At 39.4% G+C, this 17,022-nt stretch overlaps 1 protein-coding gene across 1 annotated transcript in view; it reads right to left on the bottom strand.

The window, feature by feature from the left end:
• The window catches only part of SLIT3 (slit guidance ligand 3), a 413,110-nt gene that overhangs the window by 175,283 nt on the left and 220,805 nt on the right, over positions 1 to 17,022 (bottom strand). The window contains exon 5 of the mRNA XM_069970656.1: positions 5,321 to 5,392. Coding sequence (XP_069826757.1) covers positions 5,321 to 5,392 — 72 coding nt within the window. The remainder of the gene's footprint in view (positions 1 to 5,320; positions 5,393 to 17,022) is intronic.

The following is a 17,022-nucleotide window of genomic DNA, read 5'->3' as shown; positions in this document are numbered from 1 at the left end:
CTCAGGGACCAGGGCTGAATGGACATTGTATGTTCCTTTATACAACCACGTCTGAGTACACAATCTTGTAAAATAGATGTGCAGTTGTAAACAGACTCCATACAGCTCACAGACTATATTAAGAGAGGAAAGTAGTTGGACCATTTTCTGTATACCATAATCAGCCAAAAGAGCGTAATATATACATGTCGCCCCAAGCCACTAAAAAAGATGACTTTAACTGCAATTAACGTGAATCAATGTCAAAAAACAGGTTTTCTTGTTTATTTTTTTTTTATCTTTTTTCTACAATCATTTGGCATTTTCAAAATGGCCACAATTTGGCACCAAAATGGCAGCTGTTAAAAAAAAAAAAGGCTGTTAAACGGGCAAAAAAGACATTGTATGAACATAGCCTAATTGTGTTTCGTCACTCCCTGTGGCATGTATTAATTACATTGCTCAGTATTTTGGTCAGCATTTTTCAACCAAAACAAGGAGTGAATTAAAAACACAGAAAGGCTATGTTCACACTACGTTTAACAGCGTCCGCTGCATAGTTGTTAAACTGCCGGCCGGCTGGGTTTCATTCAGGATATTCGTATCGGCTGCTGAAACGTTCTTTTTTTAACATTGACTTGCAGGCACTGTCGAGTGTGCCCGCAAATCAATTAGCCCTTCACTTCAATGTAATGTGTGGCCGCCGCTGCACTTTACATTGTGTGAACAGTTATTAGTTACGGACATTGTTCACTGATTAGCATCCGGAAATAATAGGCAGGTACATTATTTTAACGCCAAAGTCTATGTTCACAAACTATTGAAATTTAGTGGATGGTAGCCATTTAATGAGAAATAATTTCCAATATTTTTAAACAACGTCCGTTTAAAAAAGAATTGTGTGCTATTCAGTAAAATAATAATAAGAATATTTGTACTAATTGAGTATGAGGCAATGTTCCTGCTACCACAATTTAGTGTGCAATTCCGAACTTTTTATTGGGGACATTTTGAGAGTTTACTCCGCCTAAAATAGTTTTTATAAAATCCCTTTCTCTTTTTCATTGTCATAGAAAGCATTGGAACCTGGCCAACTCTAGAGAGGAAAGTGCATTAATGAAGATCACGTCTAATGGCAGACTTCCACCAAGAAGTAGTAGAAGTTTGTTTAAACCCTCCATTCCCCTTCCTCAGTCAGGATAAAATTATAATGTTCAAGTCTTGGCAAAGCTGTTTTTTGCTGACCTCTGATTTCAGATCAGAGCCAGAATTATTCTGTATAAAAGGTTTGTATTTAATTTATTGTAATGAACCAAATGAGAAAATCAATAAACTGGGGAGAGAGTGACTGTCATAAAAATGATGTAGATTCTAGAGTTCACTATGGTCATGAAGCTATTTAGGAGTTTAATTAAAATCTCCACACTTCTCGAAGGATAAAAGCCCTTTGACAGCCTCCAATCCACGACCTGGAAGCACTTTCAACAAGTGAATTTACTATGGTGCTATGTCATATGAAAGGAAATCAAATGTTCATGACAAATGAGAACGGACAACTGCAAATTCTGCCCTTTTGTCGAGCTATCAGTATTTTATATTACAATAAGTGTAATAGAGAAAGGAGAAGCGCTTCATGTGCAAATCTTTTGAAGTGTCTTCCAGATGTTTGCTCACCCAGACGGGCTATGTAAGTTGCCACACCTGTCATCCCCTTTTATTAAGTCCGGCTGCTGTCTGAGCTCCGACGTACTGATGCATATGGCTGTTCAGCATCTTCTGCAAGCTGAGTGCTTTAGTTCATGTGGGATTTAGAAAGTCTGAGTCTACGATGTTCTGCATGGTTTCTTTGATTCTTGTCCCAATAGGTTCATGCAAAGGAATGGACAAGGAGCTAGGTAATGTTCCAAAACTTTTATTGCAATAGTAATAATCCCTTAAAAGGAATCACGCGTTTTGAAGACTCTGTGCCTTCTTCTTCAGGTTCATATAAATTAACACAGTTACATACGCATATATGTTGCAAACTTGACAGGACTGTATATGACCCAGGAAATTAACAGAAACATGATGCCAACGGTCTTGATCTACTAACCTGGTGTACTGCAGTCATAATTAGAATCTGTTTAATAAAAACTTGTGTTGTGGTATTTTGATTCTTCACTGGAGGTATAGAAGTTTTGGAAAACATGGATAAGGATTGGCAGAAATGAGACAACATCTGGGAACTGAACAATGAATCGTAAAATATCACTTTGGGGTTCCTGGTAAGGAAGCAAGTTTCATAGTACATCACTTAGAAAAAGGGCCCATTGATAACAGCCGTAGCCTATAGGCTGGTGGTTAGGGCTGACGACTACTAGCAGCTGGGATACACTGAGGACCAAGGTAAGTTTTTTTTTTTAACTAATTAAAATTTTGATTGCAATAAACTATGCAATATATATATAATTATTAATGTGTATAACTCTTGTATTTTATTACAACTGTCAGAACTGTCAATGAAAACGTCTAGAAACATGTTTCTGTTCCCTTCTGGGGTCATTTACAGTCCCACAAAGTATGAAACACACACACAAACATATAAATATATATGTGTGTGAGTGTGTGTGAGTGTAACATGAATTGTGCTAATATATATGGATCCAAAAAGTAAAGGCACAGAGAGTTCAAAATGCATTGTTCATTATTAACGGTTTTGGACTATTATCTACTTTCTAGGCCATTCCATTGCCCCTACTTATTGGGACAAAGAAACCATTAGGAAGATTTAGCGGCAGCACTACACCTGGACTTGCAAAACCCTACATCATCTAAAGCACTCAGCTTTCCAAAAATTTTATGCACCGAAGATCCTATAGTACAATAACTGGAACTAAAGGCCGTATTCTACGGCCCGACTCTGAGGAGCAAACGAGCGCTATTAGCCTCGTTCCCCTCTTGCTGCCGCCGCTGTTACCCGCAGCGGCAGCGAGTGGGTGAGTCAAGGAGGGCTGCGGGGAGGTGCGGGGGGACTGCCTGGACTGGACTACAATGCTGGGAGAAGAAGGCAGCGGAGTCCAGGCCACTTCTGTTGAACATGTACGCCAGTCAGCACGGGGGAGTAAGTGAGCGCTCCTGTCGTCTCTGCAGCTGGCTGGCAGTGTGGGGGTGGAATGAGGTGATCTGTGCCGCGATCCGCAGGTACATGTCCTAATTTTTTACGGTGAGGGTCGCGGCACAGATCATGCCACATTCACTTCAATGGTACCTAAAACAGTTTTACGGGACGTGTGAATGCAGCCTAATGGAAGTGGTAAGAGAAGTATCCTATATTGCAAAGTTTGCTAGTCAGAAAAGTCAGCTGCGTGTAATTTACAGATGATAGCTACAGTATTTTGGCAGACCATTATCTTATGTGTAGTGTCAAACTGAACTTACCTACAGAAGAATCAAATACAAGGTATTTACTCTACCTCAAATACCATCCTTAAGGCCCTATTACAATGAACGATTATCAGCCATACCTAGCCGATTACAGAGCGGTCAGGCTGATAGCCCTTTAATGTGTAATAGCACACATTGAAAGATCACAATAAACCTGTTGTGCGTCGCTCTGCACAAAAGGAGCTTCAGTAGTTGACCGCTCACAGTCTGTGCAAGTAATAGCACAATGCAGCGAGTGGGGAATGGGGGGGGGGGGTGTGAGCGCTGAGCTGACAGGTCGGCCCTTGCTTCCCCAGTGCATCGGGCCATGTAATACAGCCTTAATACTCTTAACATTGGTTGAACTGACCATATAATGTATTAAACATGAGGGCATTTCAGCCAAATAAATAAATAAATAGTATTCAGAAAATCACAGGATTTACTGTACATATTATATTCTGTATATATGACTGTTACCATCATGTATTGTAAAATATGATAGAATGGACCTTTTCTACCTTGTATCTACCTTGTACCTGTATTCTGTATAAATAGAATGAAGAGTAAAACAGAGAACAGCCATATTTACCATTTAGCATATTTACCTCAGATATTTTTTTTTATCTAAGTTGTGTCTTTGAAATCTTATTCTGATCAATAACTAAATTCTAGTTTTATTAAAAATGATGGGATTTGGAATGCTCAATGTAATTTTTATGTGATCCAATTAGGACCCTTTGTTCTCAAATGGCAGATTATGCAATGAAATGGATTCTGACAGGGCAGAGAATGTCACAGCGCAAATAATGTTTTTGTAAAAACCACAGTGACATTTATATGACTCATGCATTCCTTGTTGTGGCCCACATTTGCTTATGTGTAACAAGAACTAAAGAAACCTCTTCTTGCTGGTGGTATAGCTGCTTGCCGCTTAAAATCATCCTATGGGAATAAGCTCTAAAGGCCAAGACTATTGTGTGTGCTTGTGCCTATATACAGCAATGTTATGGGGGAGCAGGCAGAGCAGCATTCTAGGACTCTACAGGTGGGCTATCTTCTCTGTCCTCCCCATGTCCTCTATATACACCGGAACGTTCAGCCGGTGCCGTGGCCCTTATTTTGATCCACAACCCGGTTCCTGCACATTGCGCTGGTCTATTAATGAGCACCGACTCGGGCCAAAGCACTGGAGGCAGGCTGGCCTGCCCCCAGTGGGAGGAAACCCACTGTAACGCGGCTCCATTAGAATCAATGGAGCCACGTCATTAAGGGGCTTCCCCCCATTGGGGGTGTGATGGCCTGCCTCCAATTCTTCAGCCTGGGACGGTGCTCGGTAATAGACCAGTACAGTAATAGGCCCACGCTGGCGCTGTTCTATTCATGTGCAACACTTACCTGATGCTTTAAAAGGCCATGTTCACATATCGTAAGAGACCGACGGTTCTGTGACCCGACCGGGTCACGGAACGGCCGGTGTCAGGGAAGATCATCCTGCAGTACCGGCCGGATGATTTTTACTGCCGCTGAATTTGGATCCGTGCACGCCCGCATCCGAATTCCCAGACGCCCACAATGGAGCATCCGGCTGCAGCTGCACGCTCCATTGTGTGCACTGACAGGTTTTCTGCGTGCACAATTCAATGAATAGCGGCCGCAGAAAAGTGACAGTTTTTTGCTGCGCTGCCAGGAATCCCGACCGGAGTGTATACCATGTGTAAACACTCCGGCCTGGATTCCATAGAAGGCAGCACTGCGTAAGCTACATAGTAAGCATTGCTGTTGTTGCAAATCGGCAACAACGGCCGTGATCATTACATAACTTATGTAGTGTGAACACAGCCAAAGGTGGGATAACCCCACTAAGATTAAGTATTTAAAACTGTAACAAATACAGATTAATCATATCAGAGTTATCATACAGATCATCAATACTTACAGATTCTTTACATCGGTTATTCCACGGAAGGCTTTTCTAGGAAGACCTTGTATTTGGTTTTCACTTAAATCTCTGAAAAATACAAAATATGACAAAGAAATATTATAACAACTGCAAGTCCACTGTAATTTCTAAGCAGCCTTACACCTGTCCTGATCTTGGGCGGATGCAGCAGGCGCAGGGCTTGTTAAATGTATCAAACTTTGCCTTTGTAAGAAACCATGAAGCTGCGTCACCTTGACATGAAAATGGGTTCTTAATCTCAGGCTGCAAACTGAGATCCTCAACATTTATTTACATAAAAACCACTCCAAAATGAAAACCCATTGCCCAAATATGAATAAATTATTTACTTTAACGTTTCAAACCCTTAATTTATATTTTGTCATTTATAATATTAACCCCTAGGCGACCCTGGACGTACCCGTACGTCCAGGGCCGCCTCCATGTGTTCAGAGCGGGGCCGCGCTCTGAACCGCCACGGTCCCGGGTGCCGCTCATAGCCCAGGACCGCGGCTATTAGCGCGCATGGTCTGATTGCCGTGCTCGCTAATACAGTAATCGGATGCAGCTGTCAAAGTTAACAGCTGCATCTGATTTCTTGATGCAGCCCGTTCCCTGGTGTATAGTGGGGAGGATCGCTCCTCCGGGACAGCGATCCACACATCTTACCCTGTCCGGGGTCAGCGCCGTAATGACGCTGATGCCGGCTCGGCACTCGATTGCTTCCGGCTGCAGCAGCCGGAAGCAATCGATGTGCCTATCTCATCGATCTATGCTGCATATCTATGCAGCATAGATCTGTATGAGAGATCAGTGCACTTATACTAGAAGTCCCCCAGGGGGGCTTCTAGTATAAGTGTAAAAAAAAAAAAGTGTTATCAATAAAAAGCCCCCTCCCCTAATAAAGTCAGAATCACCCCCCTTTTCCCATGTTATAAATAAAAATAAATAAATAAATAAACGTGTTTGGTATCTTCGCATGCGTAATCGCCCAAACTATTAATTACTCACATTCCTGATCTCGCATGGTAAATGGCGTAAGCGGAAAAAAATCCCAAAGTGCAAAATTGCGCATTTTTGGTCGCATCAAATCCAGAAAAATTGTAATAAAAAGCGATCAAAAAGTTGCATATGCGCAATCAAGATACCTATAGAAAGAACACTCCATGGCGCAAAAAATGACACCTGACACAGCCCCATAGACCAAAGGATAAAAGCGCTATAAGCCTGGGAATGGAGCGATTTTTAGGAACATATATTTGTTAACAATGGTTTGAATTTTTTACAGGCCATCAGATACAATGAAAGTTATACATGTTACATATCGTTTTAATCATAACGACTTGAGGAACATACATAACAAGTCAGTTTTACCCCATGGTGAACGGCGTAAAAACGAAAAAAAAACAAATAAAAGAAATGCTTTTTTTTTCCAATTTCACCACACTTTTTTTATGGTTTCGCAGTGTACTTTATGAAAAAATTCAGTCTGTCATTGCAAAGTACAATTAGTGGTGCAAAAAATAAGGGCTCATGTGGGTTTCTAGGTGAACAAAATGCAAGCGCTATGGCCTTTTAAGCACAAGGAGGAAAAAACGAAAACACAAAAATTGAAATTGGTTAAATGTTCCTGTCACTAAAAAATTTTTGAGACACAAAAAAAATTTGATCAGATGGCATCTGGGTGTTTAGACCCCAACCAATTGTTAGATTAAGCCAAGAATTACTCGGATAAGTGCATCTCTCCCCATGTTGCTGCAGGAGGATCCTATAGAACATCTATAAATTGGTCTTGACAAGAAATGTCCAACCTTTATGGATCTTATGCAGTCTTTATGGTAACGGACTACAAAAAAACTGTATATTATTATGCTACTGAAAAAAAGAGGAAAATACTTTGAGGTTAGACTTTCATTAAACCCAAAACTTTGCGACAGAAAAGTAGTAGCATCGACAATCATGAAGTCACAAGGTTGGATGTTGTTGGCTAAAACTAGACCTGAGGCAGGATTTTTCTAGCCTTACAAAATTAATGGCTTATCCCGAGGATAGGTAATCAATATTATATTGCAAGTGGGTTGATTTCTGTCTTCCTTGGTGATCAGCAGTTTGAAGTGGCCACAGTACTTATGCAAGCATCACAGACTCTTTAAGGGAACCAATCGGCACCCAGCTCCCAGCTACATCCTACAGATCTAGGATGCAGCTCCCCTAGCATACCAGCCGCATCTGCAGGGGTAACTTTATACCTGGGAAAAAGGCGGCAACTATCTGGGCGGAGAGACCCTCATGACTAGTCACAGCTCTCTGCCTGTCAGAGCGCTCTGCGGGGAGGACTGACAGGCAAGGAGACCACTAACAGGTGTCTCTGCCTGTCAATCATCCCCGCAGAGCACACTAACATAAAGTTCTGTGCAACATATGCTTTGTAATGAAAGGATTTTTAAATGGTCTATGAAGCCTATGTAATAAAAAGTAGGTTAAAAATAATGTCTCCTGTCTTAAGTATTATGTCACTTAGAAATAGAAGACCAAAGCATCTATTTGATATGACACTTTGCTTGTAAATGTTATTAATTCTGGTTTCTACCGAGACAATGTCCCCTGGCTTACAAGACTTTGCCCATAAATCTCTAGGACTGTATATTGATTTCATAAATACCTCTAGTAGGCTGACAAATGACAGCTTTAATAGCATTACTGATGCAACAAAGACAAAAGTTCAGGGAGTTCAGGGATGGGTGCTTTATTTTATGTCACTGTATTTCTCATGATTAAAATGGCTTTTGTTTCTCTAGCCTCCCATTGTTTGTGCTGTGCCACTTTGCTCATTCACAATAAATCACTGACTGTGATAATCTAAATACATCTGTAAAGGGTGGATTGTTGGTAGTGCAATAAATAACAAGTGAATGCTACATATTGAGAGATCCTAGAACACTTCAACCAATGTGCTATTTGTAATAACAATGTAAAAGATATATACTTTAGTTTCTGTGACGTTAGATAAACATTATCTACAGTACATAATGAACTGATTTTGACCGGATGCCTCCTTTCTACCGATTCTAGACTGTTGCTTCCTCCCCCGATTTATGGCTTGTGCTTCCTCTCCCTGATTCTAGTCTGGTGTTTCCTCCTCTGATTCTGGGCTTGTGCTTCCTCTTCCTAATTCTGGGTTTGTGCTTCTTCCCCCGATTCTGGGCTTGTGCTTCCTCTCCCTGATTCTAGTCTGGTGTTTCCTCCTCTGATTCTGGGCTTGTGCTACCTCTCCCTGATTCTGGGCTTGTGATTCTTCCCCTGATTCTGGGCTTGTGCTTCCTCTCCCTGATTCTGGGCTTGTGCTTCCTCCCCGATTCTGGGCTTGTGCTTCCTCTCCCTAGATCTAGTCTGGTGTTTCCTCCTCTGATTCTGGGCTTGTGCTTCATCTCCCTGATTCTGGCCTAGTGCTTTCTCCCCCCATTCTGGGCTTGTGCTTCATCTCCCTGATTCTGGCCTAGTGCTTTCTCCCCCCATTCTGGGCTTGTACTTCATCTCCCTGATTCTGGCCTAGTGCTTTCTCCCCCCATTCTGGGCTTGTACTTCCTCTCCCTGATTCTGGCCTAGTGCTTTCTCCCCCCATTCTGGGCTTGTACTTCCCCTCCCTCATTCTGGGCTTGTGCTTCCACCCCAGATTCTGGGCTTGTGCTTCCTCCCCCAATTCTGGGCTTGCGCTTCCTCCCCTGATTCTGGCCTAGTGCTTTCTCCCCCCATTCTGGGCTTGTACTTCCTCTCCCTGATTCTGGCCTAGTGCTTTCTCCCCCGATTCTGGGCTTGTACTTCCTCTTCCTCATTCTGGGCTTGTGCTTCCACCCCAGATTCTGGGCTTGTGCTTCCTCCCCCAATTCTGGGCTTGTGCTTCCTCCCCTGATTCTGGCCTAGTGCATCCTTCCTCCTGATTCTGTCCTGACGCTTGTCTTTCCCTGATTCTGCTGCGGCGCTTCCTTAGCCCTGATTCTGGCCTGGTTACTCCCTTTTCCAATTCTGGCCTGGTGCTTCCATTATGTTTTATTCTGTGTGATGCAGTAATGGTGTCATACTAAATAGTACTGCGATCAGTTATAGGCTGGGTTCACACTACGTATATTTCAGTCAGTATTGTGGTCCTCATATTGCAACCAAAACCAGGAGTGGATTAAAAACACAGAAAGGATGTGTTCACACAATGGTGAAATTGAGTGGATGGCCGCCATTTAATGGCAAATATTTGCTGTTATTATAAAACAACGGCTGTTATATTGAAATAATGGCAGTTATTTACTGTTATATGGCGGCCATCCACTTAATTTCACCATTGTGTGAACAGATCCTTTCTGTGTTTTTAATCCACTCCTGGTTTTGGTTGCAATATGAGGACCACAATACTGACTGAAATATACGTAGTGTGAACCCAGCCTAAAACTGCAATAATCCTTTTGTTGGTAGGACATATCATCACATGCAAAAAAATGTAAACCAACACTGGAATGGTAGAGGATTTAAAAGAAGTTCTAGGCTCCCATTATATTGCAGGGCGCTTGTATTACATGTTTATAGCAGAGAAGAAGGGCAGAGCATGCATTACGAGATCCACTTTAAACTAAAAGCACTGTGCAATAGGTACCTATTACATAAATACCATGTTTATTAAGATCCAGCACTCCTGCAAATAATACATATGCAAAATAGGAGATCAAGCCCTGTAGGCCTCCCTCTGAGTTCAGAAAACACACAAGGTCAGGCCCAGTCATGCTGTGGAAACACCACTTTGCCTATCAAATACACCTTTTTGTGCTGTAAACTGAACTCTGCACATCAGTAATGCAGGAAAAGGAAAGGAAGCAGGGAGACAAGTGATGCTTTGGCACTTAAGCAGTTATTTTAAATAGGCTGGATCATCAGAAATAGATAAAAACTGGTAAGAGGCAAATATATATTTTTATTTTCAAAGCACTTTATTATACCAGTTGGAAAACCCCCCTCTTGGGTTAGTAAATTACATCTCATATTTAACGTTCCAGAAGACTTTATTCAATTTATGTACATGTGCAATGCTCACTTTACACCGCTCACAGAAACATCTGCTTCAGATCAATACTAGTTAGTAGGTTCAGGTACATCAGAAATTCTGCTGCAGACAACATGCATTTTTAAAGACCTTCTCTAACAGGGTCTCCGAGTAAAGCACTAAACAGAATTAAAAACCTCTAATAAAATCTCATTACAACATGAAAATGATCCTTAAAAAAAATAACATTAAGTAAAAAATACACAGCTAGAGGCTAAAAGGATTCTTTCAGCAATGTAATCCACATTTTCCATTCACATTTAATATTTTTTTCAGGCTTCCTGTAACGGATGAGTCAATCCAAATACCACAAGCACTGGTGCAGTCAAAAAGTAAAAATGATAGGAATCTGTATCTTTTTAGAGATGTATTTTTGAAGCCAAAACCAAGGGCAGATTGAAGTTATTTTTTCTCCATTTATGGTACACACCTGTTTTTGGCTTTAAAATGTACATCAAAATACCTGCTAAAAACCTCAATATGATTGGGCCCCCATACACATTTCAGATGTGTCACACTATTGATCATTGCAGCCAGTGAGCTGCATACTCTCTTTGTAATAATAAAAATAAAAAAAACACAAAACTGAATCTCGTGCTTAAAATACAAAATATTTGTAAAAAAATTAAATGTAAAATGTATCTGCGCTAACACAAACTGGGGAAAAGTTGCAAATTTTTGTTCAAAGCTTAGGGTTATGCAAAAATAGACTGAAATGTGCTGCTTGGTTCCCCCATAAACTTAGTTACTTGCTCACCTGCACACAGGTGTAAACTGTAAAGTGTAAAATGTATGCCATGTCGAAGCTGTCATTGATGTCTAGGGCTGATGCATGGCAGCCTCGGATGTGATGTATTTAGGGAGATGATTGTGCCTCTCGATAAATCCAGTGCAGAAGACATGGGTGGAATTTTAGATAACAGCAGTGTATGAAAAACATCTTCTATTGATTAATTCCCTTCCAAATGCTTAACCCCTTCATGACTGAGTTCACTGGTGCCTAGATGTCCGGGTAAAATGAATGCAATGTTCTTCCCCACCTTCTAAGACCCACAGCACCTACAGGGCTGGTTGGGGTGTAATTTTTTTGCGTCACGATCTCTACTTTTTATCGGTATCATATTGGTGAAAGAGAAAAATTTTGTTTTTTATTATTCTTTTTCTAAATACAATTTTAGACACTGTTCACCGTGTGGGAAAAATACTGTTACATTTTAATAGTTCGGACAATTCCGGACACTATGATATGTAATATGTTTAATTCTTATATTTTTTTTATATTTTTATTTGAATAATGGGAAAGGGGGTAAAATCATTATTGGGGCATTTTAATTTGTGGGTCTTTTTAAATAAGTTTTAAAACCTTTTTTTTTTTTTTTTTACAAATTTTGTATTGCATAGGGACTTATATATGTAATGCTCTGATTGTATATATTGATGAATTCTTGTATTCTGCTGGTACATGTGATCGAGCCATACTGCAGGGGTCCTGATCAGTCAGTGACAGGTCCTTGTCCTGTCACTGACTACCTTAAACGCCGCGAACCGCAGCCGCGGTCGCGGTCTCGCAGCAGGAGTCTCAGGTCTGTGGACAGTAATGAAAGGCATGGTAACGGCCCTGCATGTATTAAAACCCCTTCACATGCAGGAATGCTTATATACGTTCCTTCTGCACGGGGTGTGTGCAACAGGAACGTGTATAGCCATATAGATGACTTAAATGGGTTAATGATATGTTACAAAAATGGTGGATAGTCTGAAGCATAAAACCTATAAGGATTTACATCTGTATATTCTGAAGAATAGAAGGAAAATGGGGGGGACATGATCAAACGACACAGTAAGAGGCTAGTTGGGGGAGAGATCAGAATTAACCAGAGAAAATATTACGTTACTGAAAGAGCAGTAGATGCTTGGAACAAACTTCCAGCAGACTTGGTTGGTAAATATACACTAACAGAATGTACACCTGCTTAGGATAAACATATATCTATCCTAATATAATAACAAGGGAAATACTAAAAGGTCAGACTAGATGAACCAGGTGGTCTTTTTCTCCTGACAAACTTCTAATGTTTCTATGTTTCAGATTATGGCTATAGCTATGCTCACGCAGCTGCTAAAGGCTTGCAGCCTCCACCAGCATTCACAGCAGATTTGACTGAAATGCAGCAATTTTCTGTCCAAATTGAAATCAACAGCTCCATTGTAAGTCAACTGAAGTCTGTCGGGTGCTGGTGGTATCACTGATCCAGATAGGAAACTTCATCAGAGCCCAAAACATATGTATGTCTGGGGCCAGGATGTGTGCTATGCAGCAACCCCCCCTTCACTTGTGTGTTTACTGTCCATTTGTGGCACATTTTGCTCCTAGGATCATAAAGCTTGAATGAATTAAAGGTCAAAGATGTCTAATGAGATTAGTAACCTTCATAATTATACCCATGACGTCATTTTACTTCTCTGCTCCATAGTTAGAAAAAATATAATTTGCAAGAAACAAAATGAATAACAAAGCACTGAAAAGATAGAGGAGAATGGGGACATATACATGAGTCATGGAAGAAAATGGGCTGTCAGCCCACTCTGGAAGGGCAAAGAGGCCGTCTGCACTTCAGAGAAACTGGGAGTGTGTTGTGAATTGTAATGGAGACTGACGCAATACTGCAAACAGTTCTTTTATTGTATTCTGAATGACAGGTATAGGCTGGCTTTAAGATAAACAGGAGGCAATGTCTTCTTTCAATACACAATTTAGAACTTCATGTGTATTACAGAATTGCAATGGTTATTAAAACATATGAGACAGAAGAGACAGAAATTTTTGGTCCATTACATACGAGACAGTAAAGTTTATGTTTAATTGACTAAAAATGGCCATAAAAGTCTAAAAACAAAACAAAAAGATGGCCGTAATATTCAACCTTTTTTTTTTAACCAAAGCAAATATAAAGAGAGGTGGTTGCTAAAAATGTGATGGTCAACCACTTGATCCTTATACATAGCTATTAATTCCTTACCCTACCACAAAAGCCTACGTCTCCTAAAAGTGACACCATGTTTTTGCTACATTTGGTGAAGGTTATAGAAAGACACGTCTATCAAGTTCAACCAAGGGTAAGTTCAACCAAGGAAACTGTTTCCAGGTTCTACAAATATATACAAACAATGATAAATCAATGCCAGCAGCAGTTGCCTATGTGTAATTATGCTATGTGTACATTTATCCACACACTGTGCTCCAATGCATACATTACCCTCATCCGTATTGGACATCTTACACTTCATACAGACCTCAAACTTACGATACATGTGCCACTTTGGGTCATTTCGATGATGGTTTTTAATACAACATCAAAACAGATTTATTCCTTACTGGACGCCAAGTGTCTTAAGTTTTCCCAGAAGACGTCTTCATTTAATTAGCGTAGTGCTTTATTAATATAAATATTCTGCTATTGATCATAGGAGAAGCTGACGCAAGTTTGAGTCAGGAATACATCAGATCCATTTAATGGATCTCCACTTAGAACACAAGCTGGCTCTAAATCAAGGTAAGTGGGAAGAAGTGCTCCTTGGGGATGACAAGGCTGAGCTGAATCCATAACATTTTTACGCAGACATTCTTTTTTTTTTTTTCCCTTCAACAGTCGGCTCATAGAATACAGTTATGAAAATGGCCTTGTCGTCTAGGTATCAATTAAACATGTCAATACCTTAATGAAATCGTCCATGCTCAATGAGATTTATGCTAGAAGAGGCCATTTCTAGCCATAAGAGGGTTTTTGGCTGACGTTCACAGTACTGAACGAAGTGAAGAGTGTACGGTGAGATACATAGGAATACCGAATATAGATTAACTATTTCCGTTACCAAAAATTACTGTCGATCTTCTTCTTATTTGTGCGATTAACCCATAGGTATTTATTAGAGACACAAATCCACTGATATCTAACTGCTCAAAATGCTGTCTATTCTTTTTGATGATGATTTCAACAACCACTTTATGAACTATAATCACAATTTCTTGTATCATCATTGCATTCCTATGTTCTTCTTTATCTATGTGCACTGTATGATTTGCATAGTTTTTCAAACAATGATATCAACGATCAAGCAATGATATTGACTCGATTATCAGAAATTATCACTACTTGAGAAAAGTGATTTGTTACATTGCATCTTGGTCAATTAAACTTTTCCTGACCGCTTGAATATAGTCATCGACAGTGGATTTGAAAATCGGGGATTAAGTAAACTTCACTACTTTATACTCAAGTCTTTGAGTACTGATACTGTATATCTAGAAATAGACAACCTTGTGCACACAAACTAAAAATGCATTAAAAAGCAAAGTTGCCGCTACATTGGATTATATATAAATCCCCTAAAACATGAAATATGAATATAACAAATAAGCAAACAGTATGAAATGTGAAGGTTTTATATAAACTAAGAAGCCACTACTACTGGCAAAATCAGAAACCCATCAGATATTCACCCAAACAAGAATGATGGCTTGACGTTATTTCTACTTTACATCTAGATCTGTCTCTGCGGATAAAGCCGTGTTGATGGATTTATCTCAATCACTTTCATTTCAGACACCGCTTTAAAGAAAATGCTCATTCCATTCAATAATAAAAAGGTAATTAAGGCTTATGAGAAACTCAGTCATAAATTTTACATTGCAATATTGCTGGAAGTCGGTGTGAAGGCAAATGCTGTATTACTGAATCCTGGAACAAAAGAGTCTGATAACAATTGTTATAGATCCTTCCTCTTGTCTCTGTAACAATAACTTTATGCCTTACCTATCCCCATTTACTAGCAGATTAATAAAAGGGAAGACTGAAAAAAAAATTATATTTGGATAACAATATTTGATAAAAGATACATTGAAGTCACTAATTGGATACTTTATGACACAAACATATATAATACATAGAAACACACACACACTAATGTACATGGTCCTGGAAATAATATAATATGAATGAATCTGGCCCCATAATAAGCTTTGTAATGTTTAATCTGCCTGGAGCCAAAATGCTCATTTCAGGCAATTTGTGGTAGAAGCATCATTTGAAATAATGTCAATTTGGCAGCTCTGGTTATTGTTCCAGTGTAGTTACAATGAACAAATGTAATCCAATTCTATCTGTGCAGTGAAAACATCCCCATAAAGCTTAAGCGCTGCTATCTAGTCCTGTTTCCTAAATGGTTTGTGCTTCATCATCTGGTTACAATAACGTCATTTCTGAGTGTGTGTACTATACTGCCCCATAGACTCTCTAGTCTGCCGCGAAAGCCTTTTATCAGAAAATAGAGATGTACAAACTTCAAGTACATCCAGGTTTTTCCAAACCTGAACTCTTGGCATTTGATTGAATGTACTGGTGGCTGAAGAAGATGGATGCAGCCCTAAGACTGCCTGTAAAACATGGATACAGTGACAGGCTATGTTTTATTCGACGGACGTGATTTAACCGCATTTATTTTAGCACGGTTATACAGATAACCGCCATTATTTAAAAATAACACATTATTTGTCATTGAATGACTGTCGTCCAATAAAAAATATTTCAAAGGTGTGTGAACATAGCCATAGGCTGTATCCATATTTTTCAGGACTCTCTGAGGTAAAATTACAACTGTTGTTTTTTAAATAAGGGTCGTTATTTTTATAATGGCCACTATAAATATTGACCATGATCATTAATTATTTCTTTCTTTGTAAAAAACAAACAAACTAATTTTCATCTAAAAAGGACATTATGAGAACATAGCCTAGGGCTGCATCCAACTTCTTCAGCCACCAGTAATCAATTGCAGAGAGTACGTGTTTCAAAGAGCCCAAACATACTCAAAGTTCCTTTATATATATATACCAGACTATAAGACATTTCTCTCTACCAAACAACTATAAGTCATTTTCCATCATTTTATATATAATGCCACAATATTCTGCAGCGTACTATACCCTAATCCGCCAGTTCTCAGCAGAATTAGTAATCTAGTGTAGTATTGTAAAAAATACACGTTCAGATTTCAGGCGCTTACCCCTAAGGTCATGCTTAAATACGGCCCTGGCTACACTGTAATGCTGTGTGCTGCACAAGGTCATGGAATGCAACATTTTTCTATAATACCATCAGAATTTACCCTAATATAAGTTAATGGATATATTAAAACCTGTCAAAATCCATAGATTTTTCAACAGTTTAACTGTTGCATGACCCTCAACAACTCCTTTCACAGTGTGATGCATTGGATTTTGTTACTTATTAATGCTCAGTAGAGGTATTTATATGGCTTTGCGTTTTTCTTTAGGATAATAAAATTTCTAAATACCAGTCAATTATACTAAATATTAAGCAAGGCATATAGTTAAAAATTGCATAATAAACATTCATAAGGCAAGTGAAAGTCTTTTCTTCCTGCATTTTCAATGTCTTTAGAAAATAAAAAAAAAACTTGTACTTAGAAAGAGCAATTTTTCTAAATCTACTGTAATAAGACTAAAATTAAAAATATAAAGATACATAATGTATCTGATGTAAAATAAACAATATATTTGGTTTTGGTTACTTTACAACTTACTCTCTAGGGC

This window comes from Dendropsophus ebraccatus, chromosome 1 (genome assembly GCF_027789765.1).
Source record: "Dendropsophus ebraccatus isolate aDenEbr1 chromosome 1, aDenEbr1.pat, whole genome shotgun sequence".
In the NCBI taxonomy this organism is placed as follows: Eukaryota; Metazoa; Chordata; class Amphibia; order Anura; family Hylidae; genus Dendropsophus; species Dendropsophus ebraccatus.
This window is presented reverse-complemented; position numbering and strand designations above follow the sequence as displayed.